Source organism: Theropithecus gelada, chromosome 1 (assembly GCF_003255815.1).
Source record: "Theropithecus gelada isolate Dixy chromosome 1, Tgel_1.0, whole genome shotgun sequence".
In the NCBI taxonomy this organism is placed as follows: domain Eukaryota; kingdom Metazoa; phylum Chordata; class Mammalia; order Primates; family Cercopithecidae; genus Theropithecus; species Theropithecus gelada.
This window is the reverse complement of record NC_037668.1, coordinates 67,461,250-67,471,454: the sequence shown is the minus strand read 5'-3', so window position 1 is coordinate 67,471,454 and position 10,205 is coordinate 67,461,250. Positions and strand designations below refer to the sequence as shown.

At 52.5% G+C, this 10,205-nt stretch overlaps 1 protein-coding gene across 1 annotated transcript in view; it reads left to right on the top strand.

Moving 5' to 3' along the window:
• Positions 1 to 3,285, top strand: part of LOC112625988 (bone morphogenetic protein 8B-like) — a 26,594-nt gene extending 23,309 nt beyond the window's left edge. Inside the window, exons 3-5 of the mRNA XM_025387670.1 lie at positions 8 to 58; positions 614 to 724; positions 3,136 to 3,285. Of these exons, the coding sequence (XP_025243455.1) occupies positions 8 to 58; positions 614 to 724; positions 3,136 to 3,285 (312 nt within the window). The remainder of the gene's footprint in view (positions 1 to 7; positions 59 to 613; positions 725 to 3,135) is intronic.
• The last annotated feature ends 6,920 nt before the right edge of the window (positions 3,286 to 10,205 follow it).

The window sequence follows — 10,205 nt, the reverse complement described above, 5'->3', positions numbered from 1 at the left end:
GCGGCAGGTCTGCCGTCGGCACGAGCTCTACGTCAGCTTCCAGGACCTTGGCTGGCTGGTAATTGCTGACTCTCCTTGTTTCTGAAATGACAATCACCACCTGTAGATCAGAAGTGAATCTGCAGGGAGGACATAGAATCATGAGTGACTTCAGTTTTTCTTCCTTATTTTTTTTCTGTGTTTTCCAAGTTTTCTAAAGAGGGAATATAGTGAGAAAGGGCATTTTATTTTCTAACCATGAAAACGAAGACTGCAACTAAGCTGTCAGCTTTGCAGCAGGGAAACTGAGGCCAGGCTGGCAGTGCCTCCCTGCATCGGCTGCAACTGCAGCTCTGGGAGGTGCGGGTAGGAGAGGGCTGGCTGGGAAGGGGGACGCAGAGCGAGGATGGGGGATGTCGGGCCTGAGCTCCCACCCAGCCCTGTCTGCTGGGGTTCCTAGGTGGATTCAGACCTCCTAGGGGAGACTGCCTTGCAGGGACCGAGGGTGGGTTTGGGCCCTGAGGCTCAGGGAGGTTCAGGGGCACCCCTGGGCTGTCCTGTGACAAGTCCAATGACAGGATGGGGGCTCAGGAGGGGCACATGGATGGGACTCACCTTCTCCCATGTCCCCTAGGACTGGGTCATCGCCCCCCAAGGCTACTCGGCCTATTACTGTGAGGGGGAGTGCTCCTTCCCGCTGGGCTCCTGCATGAACGCCACCAACCACGCCATCCTGCAGTCCCTGGTCAGTACCATGTCCATCCTGCCCAGCCCCCTGGGGTGAGGGTCTCTGTGGAGAGGGGTCTGGTCCAGCCGGCTGGGAGGGCAATGAGGCCACCTGCTCCACATCTCAAGGGGCTTTCTCTGCACGGAGTCAGTAACATGGGTAAATTCCCACAGCTCTGCTGGAACTTGTCGTCACACAGCCACGCTAATACATGTAGACTCACACCTGAACACAGAAACACCCCACACTGACACTGAACAGTTGTGTACATGTGCTTGTTCTGTGCACTGCACATGCTCCTGTGGGACACTTATGCACCTGCATGCGGTGCCCAGACTGACGGAGGCACAGCTCCTTACGGTCAGAGGCACAGCACATGAAATGGACATGCATGCCCGTGTGGGGACTGTGTGATCTTAACACACACGGGCCCCTGAGTACGCTGGGAAGTCTGGCCGCCCACGATACGTGCACACGGTGTGTGGGACGTGTGTGTGCTATCACCCACCTGTGCCACAACGCAGGCACGGAGCATCTGGACGGTTTGGCTCTCAACCTTTGGCTTTTCCCCCAGTTTTGCTCTTGGCCATTTGTTTTTCTCTGTATCCCCTGGCTTTTGATGCTTCGGTGTCTGGGGCAACCTTCAATGATGAAAGCAGGCTTCTGATGGGATCACTGGTGCTGCTCACCGCGGAGTGCTCTGTGTGTTTGTGGATTCTGGCACCGAGGCTTCCTTCTATAACTTTTTACCTAGAATCCCAGTTCCTGGTATTCCACAGCCTTACGTTTTTCTCGCAGGAGGTTGTTCAAAGGCGATGCCTTGATGTGAGAGAAAAGGAATTACCTAAAGCAGCTCTAAGGCTATGATAATGATTCCTTTCTGGGTGGTCAAATGGCATTTGCTGGACACCTGGAACTGCCTCCTTGGAAAGGGGTGATGAGGACGCGTGGGGCAGCCCGGCCTAGCCACCCTCTATGCATATGTGGGAGCTGCACGGGAAGGTGACTGCACCTGCAGCTCCCGGACTCCATCCTCTCTGCCCTTGCCCCTGCCGCTCAGGGGCTCAACTAAAGTGAGTGCCCACAACCTGCTGGGCAGCAAACAGGTGCTGCGCTCTAGGGGAGGCTGTCAGTTTGTCGGTTTGTTCAAACCAAACCAACTGTGGAGACCTCCTGTGACACCTCCTGTGAGAAAGAGCAGAGCAGCTGCCTCATCAGTGGAGAGAGACTGGGCCTGGCCTCTCCACAGAAGGAGGGGACCAGTTAGCAGCTGGAGGAGGAATGTTCCAGCAGAAGGAGCAATTCCAAGGCCCTAAGACAGGAGTGAGCGTGGCAGGTTCAGGGTCAGCAGGGAGGAGGGGCTGCGTGCAGTGAGTAGGAGAAGGGCAGAGGGAGGTGACACCAGGGTGGGCAGGGCCGGCTCCCCTAGGGCCTGGGGGTCTGAATGAAGGTGGATTTTATTTCCAGTAACCCAATAGGCTGTCGGAGCTCTTTAGCAAAGCAGTGTTCTGGTCCACGTCACCCTTCAGAAGGACCTCTCTCTGGCTGCTGGGGGAGACTGGGATGGGGGATGGGGGCGGCAGTGGAAGGTGGAGCAGTTGGGGATGAGTGAAGGCTGCTGTGGTCACCTGGCAGGTGATGGCAGCTGGACGGAGCAGGTGGTCCGAGGCAGCATGGAGGTGGAGGTTGAGCCAGGGGCTGCTCCCAGGGAAGGGAGAAGGCGAGAGGAGTCATCCAGGAGGCCTCCCAGGCGGGGACTATGATGTCAGGGCAGGAGGAATTCTGTGTTCTGCTGAGGCCCCATTAGACCCCAAGTGCAGAAGTGGGGAGGGGAGCAGGATCCGCAAGTCTGGAGTTCAGAAGAGAGGTCCAAGTGAGCCTGGGGAGTGGAGAGGTGCAGGCACGTGCAGGGCCTTGAAGTGCTGAGGGCGGATGCAGTCCTCTGGGAGAAGGAGCAGCACAGGAGAGGGGCCGAGGCCTTGCCTCCCAGAGCCTGGGAAGGGAGGCCAGGATGTGGGAGGCAGAGCCTCTGGGTGTCTGAAGGACCAAAAGAAGAAAGTGGTCCTTCCAGGCTCCCCCTCTGGGACCTCACTAAGGCACAAACCTGGCCATGCGGTCTCCTTCCCATTATCCCCAGGAGGAAGTCTGAGCCCTTGGCCTGGGACTTGAGGCCCCTCATTAGTGCCCTGCCCACCTGCCCCACACCCCCTGCCATGTGTCCTCCCTGGGCACTGCAGGTCACCATGGCTCCCACTCCTGGAGCCCTCAGGGATGCTCTTATTCCTGTTAATAGTTATTATTATTGTGCTGCTCCCATGTGGCCTGGAGATGGCCAAGGCAGGGCGCAGGTGGAGCTGGGGCAGGGATGGGTGGGTCCTTGGAGGAGGTCACTGGGCTCATGTCCCTGCCTGTGCCCCCTTCCTGGCCAGGTGCACCTGATGACACCAGATGCAGTCCCCAAGGCGTGCTGCGCGCCCACCAAGCTAAGCGCCACCTCTGTGCTCTACTATGACAGCAGCAACAACGTCATCCTGCGCAAGCACCGAAACATGGTGGTCAAGGCCTGCGGCTGCCACTGAGCCCACCCGCCCGCCCGGCCCTGCTGCAGCCGCCCTTCTCATCCGGATTGGGCCCCTCAGAAGCAGGAAACCCTCAAACCCAGTCAGACCCCAGGCCGGGGCATTGCCAGGGAGGACCCTCACAATCATGTCCATGACCCTTTCTCCTTCATGCCAGGCTCCTATGCTCCCCTTGCCCTGCCAGGCGTTTGTGTGACTGTCCTGTCTCCAGCGCAGGTGGTCTCAATCATCAGGCAGTGTTCTACCCAAACCCCTCCCCCGAAGGCATGTCCTGGCCTGTTCTTCAGGGTTGGCACAGAAGTCCTGTCTGAGGTCCTATCCATGCCCCTTACTGGCCCAGGTCGTGAGATAGATGTGGAATGACCTGAGAGGCACCTGGAGCCCACTGTTGGCCACCTCAAGCTCTTCACCATCCATCACAGGGTGTGGTATGTGTAGTCAGGGTCTGATTGGTTCCCCATTGCCTGCCCCTCCGAGGTGCAAGGCTGGGTTTAAAACTGGACGTCCCCTAAAGTATTGTATATTCATAGATCTGAAGCACTGATCCACTGGCCACAGGTAGGCATGTGGAGTCAACTCAAGAAAAAGCTGAGTGAACAGCATTATTTAAGGCTAAAGCCAATGGCATTTATCTTCCTGTGTCTTCCTGCTTTGCATCTGCCTCTGCCATCTACGAAAGCCATATAAGTGCATGGACATTTTGTTTCAGAGAAACAGAAAAATCTTGGGGCTTCCAATTGACCCATCTATCTGCCACCATGTTGCCTCATCAGGAGCTCAGCTCTGTGGAGTTTTCCCTTTGCTGAGCAAGCATGAGGTTGCATTGGGTGGCCCAGGATGACAATGCACAGCACAAATGCCATCATTTCCCTTTCCCCTCTGCATGGCAGACATCAATAATCAATCTGGAATGTTTTTCTTCCAAATCTGAATGGAATTTTCAAATGGTCAGCACAGCCACTGCCAACAGATATGATGTAAAGTGAAACCTGGTTGCCATCTTCTGCCATGCTGAGGAGCAGTCCATCCCCGCCCGAGCATGTATCGGCAACATGGGCAGCCTGTGGTCAGGTCTGGGGCAAGGCCAGGGGCCATCAAAAACAGGCTGGTTACCAAAGTCAGTGTCACCCTGGGTGCCCACCAGCGCTGTCCTGTGTCAAAGAAAAGGTCCCTGTCCCAGGGAGTGACAGGCAGTAATTAGGCTGAGTTGGGTGGGGAGGTTTGTCTCAGCCTCTGTTGTTCCCGGAAACCGCTGTTCTCCTTGGAGCAGCCACTGGGAGTTGGAGTGTTTATTTGATTTCTGACTTGCTAAGCCTGTAATTTACCTGCTGGAATAGACAGAGTCCAGCTGCCCAAACCGTGTCATTAAAAGCAGATCCTGGGTCCGCCCCATCCACAGGCACAGCCCGACGGGGTGGCTCCACCTCCCCATGTGCCCAAGGATGCGCCTCTCTGGAGTTCACATGCTGCACCCCCAGAGAGGGGCCTGGGGAGAGCTGGTCTGGCAGCAGGGGTGGAGGCTGGCGCCACGCTGCAGGACAGCAGCCCCTCCACCTGGACCAGGGAGGGCCTCCGTGTGCAAGCGCAGAGGAAGAGGCCTTCCCATGTATGCAAAGGGCGGCCCCAGGCTGTCTGGAAGTTGGTGAGTTCCCTATCAGCACAGGGATCTCAGCTCTGGCCTGGATGTGAGGAGACCTGCCTTGTAGGTGGCTTCCTTATCTGGGCCTCCATTTTCTATCTGCACTTTTTGATTTCCAAACAACCTTCAGCCAAAGAATCTGTCTACCAACTCCTCACAGTGAGCCAGAAGCAGCCTCATAACCCTGAATGTGGGGCACCGGTGGCTGTCACGAAGCAGAGTTGGCACATAACATGGAACCTGGCCAGGCACGGTGGCTCACGCCTGTAATCCCAGCACTTTGGGAGGCCAAGGTGGGCAGATCACCTGAAGTCAGGAGTTCAAGACCATCCTGGCCAACACGGTGAAACCCTGTCTGTACTAAAAATACCAGATTACCTGAGCATGGTGGTGCATGCCTGTAATCCCAGCTACTCAGGAGGCTGAGGCAGAATTGCTTGAACCTGGGAGGTGGAGGTTGCAGTGAGCGGAGATCACACCATTGCATTTCAGACTGGGCGACAAGAGCAGAACTGTTGTCTCAACAAAACGAAATTATGAAACCTGTTTGCTATCCTAGTATTTACTTAACAGTTCCTTCTTAACATCAAAGATGGTCTTCTAGGCAATTGTAAATTTTAAATTAGCCAGTTATTTTGACAAGTAATTTTTTACTCCACCTATATCTTTAGTGCCCAGCCAATGATCTGGCATAGTTAGGTGTGCACCAAGAATGTCTGTAAAATACACCTTACCCATTAATCAAGCTGTGCACAGCAGGAACCAACAGGAGCTGTGATCCTCCTGGTTCATACAGAACAATGGAAAAATATAAGGCTTTGTCTACCTAGTTGGCCAGCAGACTTTCAGCAACTTTTGTCATCCAGATGGTCACCAAATGAAATAAAATAGAAAAATCCCTTGAGCAATGAAACGATTGTGAATGAACACAAAGCCCATGAGTTTAATCCTTGAGTTATCTGTTTGCTGAGCCAAGCATGTGCATTTGCAGCGGGTGGCCCAGGCCGGCAGCACAGATACTGCCATTTCCCTTTTCTTTGCTTAGGGCATGGCCTGTTGCACCAGATGAGGGTTGGAAGGATGACGGTGGTGGTCATTTCAGATCTACTGACAGCAATGAGAAATCAATGACAGTTGACAGGAAGAGAGGACACACACAACAGGCGAAGGAGGAACGCCCAGCAGTCTTGGTCCTTGCAGTGCAATACTGGCCTTGAGGCCAAGTCAGCAGGGGATTCGTAGTCACTAACTTCTGAGACAGGGAAGTAACATGTTCTGGAAAAGGTCCAAAGAAACAGGAATAGAGGCAGTGTAGCAAGAGGCAGATTTTTGGTGCCAAATAGATTTGAATCCTGGTTCTGCTTCCTCCTTTGTAGAGTATGATATTGGTTCTTTCCTCCCAAAGTTATTATAAAGATTAAATATGTACATAAATCTTTAGGATGTCTGACCTATAAATGCTTAACAACAGGTACCTGCTGGTATTATTACAAATGAATTTGCTTATTTTTGAGCCACTTCTATGTCGTCCATTAAATCAAAATGTGTTCTGCAGGGGATGAATTTATTTCAGAGCTGTGCTTTTTCCTAAACAATCTACACATGGCATCCCTCAGAGGGCAGGACTTGTATTCTTATAGCCTTTAAAGGCCTAGCAAGTGTCACTTGTGGCAGTAGATGTGAAACTTTGCTTGTGTTCCCAGACACTGGGATCCCATGTCCTGCTGAGAGAGGTCTGTACCCACCAGGTGTCTTGGGTGGCAATTTGCATGGGGGAACTGCCTATCCAGGTCAAGTGCTTGACCCCCTTTTTGAAAGGAACCCTAGATAGGCACTTGACCCCCTTTTTCAAAAATGTCTTTCACTTCTCAAAAAAAATAATGCAGTTTTGGAGGAAAGTGGGATATATAAAAAATAAAATACGGCCGGGCGCGGTGGCTCAAGCCTGTAATCCCAGCACTTTGGGAGGCCGAGGCAGGTGGATCACGAGGTCAGGAGATCGAGACTATCCTGGCTAACATGGTGAAACCCCGTCTCTACTAAAAATACAAAAAATTAGCCGGGCACGGTGGCGGGCGCCTGTAGTCCCAGCTACTTGGGAGGCTGAGGCGGGAGAATGGCGTGAACCCGGGAGGCGGAGCTTGCAGTGAGCCGAGATCACGCCACTGCACTCCAGCCTGGGAGACACAGCGAGACTCCGTCTCACAAAAAAAAAAAAAAAAAAAAAAAAAAAAAACAATTCAAATTACCGTAGTCCCACAAGTCAGATAAATACACTATTATTTTGGTGACTTTATTTCTAGGCTTTTTTTCTTAAGATATACAAATACCTATGCTTACATATAACAGATATTTTTACAAAATTGTACTATATATGTTTCTTTGTGATGTGCTTTTTCCACTTTAGTTTCCCATCACTGAACTCTACAAGACTCCATTTTCAACAATAAAAAGTTGGTTCCATAACTCCTTCTTCAGAGGTTGCTGTGAGGCTGCCATGACTGCAACAGATGCTGGGAGCACCTGGAGGTGGCTGTCACGCTGTAAGAGAGGAAACTCCAACAGCCACAGCACTCATTCTGGGCCTGCCATCCCTGGTTTCGGCTTTTGCAACTGTTTCAGGGCCAGCATGTGGGGACTCAGACGGGGCTCAACTCTGAATGAGTTAGTGGGGAAATGAATCAGCAAAAGGAAGCCCTGTGCCCAGTCCTGGTGCTGGTCCAGCAAAGGGAACGTGGATTGGAAGGCCAGTTGGGACAGGAGCCACACAGTGAAGCCGCTTTGCTCTCCAGGCTACAGGAAAGGGCACCCACAGAGCCACTGGGTCCACTCCCCAGAGAGGTCCGTTTTCTCGAGGCAGCCAGGGGCAGCTGCTGCATGGTGCATATCCGAAGCAGGTGGCCAGGCTGTGGGGCATTCTGCTGCCCAGCTCTGGGGCTCCCCTCCCGGCCTGGAAGAACAGGGTCTTGTCTCCTGTGTCTCTCCACAAAGGTCCTGGCCAATCATGGGAACCTTGACGGTGTCACTCCCCAGGGCTGTGGACTCTGCCTGCCACAGATTGAGGCTAAACCCTAGTAAACCACCCAGGACTCCATTACTACTGAAGAGAGACAGGCTGGGCTTCTAATCCCAGCTCTGCCAAACCATCCTGTGTGACCTTTGGCAGTCATACCACTAAAGCCTCAGTTTACCTGTGCAGGGTTCCAGTGTGCATTGAATAACATCTGTGGACACCCAGGTGGAGCACTGAGAGAGAAGTCCACACCCAGTGGCTCCAAACCTGCTGAGCTTTCAGAACTGCCCACTGGCCTCCACCTCCCCAGAATATCAGGGAGGAACAGAGCGACAAAGTTGTCACAGGAGTCTGTCCTTTTATGGGAGGCTGGCTGTGCTTTTTCTACACACTCTCTCTTGGTTCTCATCCAAGCACTGAAGTCAGTGCTATCATCCCCAGCTTCATAGATGCCTGCCTAACACCTGTGACTGACCTCTGATGGCCATAATTTGCACTGAGAAGGAGCTGTGCTTTGAGGGACGGTCTCTTTTGGAAGCTCCATAGGGGTGAGGGGTAACCATGTGGTACATCCCAGCTACATGGAGCCTGAAACTCAGCCAACTGTAGCAGTTGGAGCTCAGAAAGTCCAGTCGGCACATGGGAGCCAGAGGCAGGGCCAGAATGCCAACATCCCTCAGCAGGAGCTACCCTAGGGTCATGAGGACCAGGGGGCCTCTCCTGCCTCGCGGCTCATTCAGATCTCAATCCAAGATGCAGAAGCTCAGCTCAGTGGGTTCTGAATGGTCTGAGCGACCCAACCCACAGGAGGTGTCCAGCAGCTACAGGGCTCAGTCCCTGCTAAGAGCCTTCAGCAGATGAGATTCTTTACAAGCGCCTGGCTGGCCAGCACCTGGAGGGGAATGGAGAGAAGCCAGCTCCAAGAAGTGGCTGCACACAGGAGAGCCAGACTGTGAGCCCAGCCAGGGGTGGGACCATTTGTTCTCTTCAGTGGCCAGCAATCCTGTTTTGTAAAGGCTCAGACAGTATTTTAGGCCTTGGGACTGTGATGGTCTATTTTGTGTGCCAATTTGACTAGGCCATGGTATCCAGTTTTTAGTCACACACTAGTCTAGATGTTGCTGTGATGATGGTTTCTTTTTTTTGAGACAGGGTCTCACTCTGTCACCCAGGCTGGAGTACAGTGGCATGACCATGGCTGACTGCAGCCTCAACCTCCCAGGTTCAAGTGATCCTCTCACCTCAGCCTTCTGAGTAGCTGGGACTATAGGCGTACACCACCATACCTGGCTTTTTTTTTCCCCCTAGAGATGGGGGGTCTCACTACATTGCCCAGGCTGGTCTTGAACTCCTGGGCTCAAGTGATCCTCCTGCCTCAGCCTCTCAATAGTTGCCTGGCCTATTTTTTAGATGGATTCATATTTAAGTCAGTAGAGAGTAAAGCAGATTACCCTCCATAATGTGAGTAGGCCTCATCCAATCAGTTGAAATTCTTAAGAGAAAAAAGACTGAGATCACTGGAGGAAGAATTCTGCTTCCAAACTGCCTCAGACTTGAACTGCAACATCAGTTTTTTTCCTGAGTCTCCAGCCTGCTGGCCTGTTGTGCAGATTCCAGATCTGCCAGCTCCCACAACTGCCTGAGCCAGTTCCTTAAAATAAATCTCTCTCTCTACATATATACACATCCTATTGGTTCTGCTTCTCTAGAAAACCCTAATACAGGGACCATAGCCTGTATTGTGTCTACTACTCAATTTTGACACTGCAGTGAGAAACCACCATGGACAATATGTAAACAAATGGATGTGGCTGTGTTCCAATAAAATCTGATTCATAAAAACAGGCAGTGGGCTGGATTAGGCACATGTAGTTTGTTGGCCTTATGTCTCCTGACAAATAGGCACAATACTTGGCACAGAGAAGGCGCTTTGAGTTATAAAAATTTCATTTTTTTAAATCTGTAGGGCGAAAGTGAACAAATAAACAAACGAACCACTGAGAGTATACTTGCTGGCTGTAAGACTGGCAGCTGGGTTTACGAGCAGAGGCAGCAGAAGACCGAACCTTCCACAGTCTTTAATTTCCGTTGCCCTGACATGGATGCCTGGTGTGAAGATATATCACCTGACATCTAAGGGGATCAGCCCAAGGGAGGAAATGAAAGCTGTGGAAAGATACTCTGCTCTCCCCACTCACCAGCCTGCCTCAGAGGTCCAGCTTAGCCACAGACACTATCTCTGGCAACTCCCAAGAACTACCAGGAGGC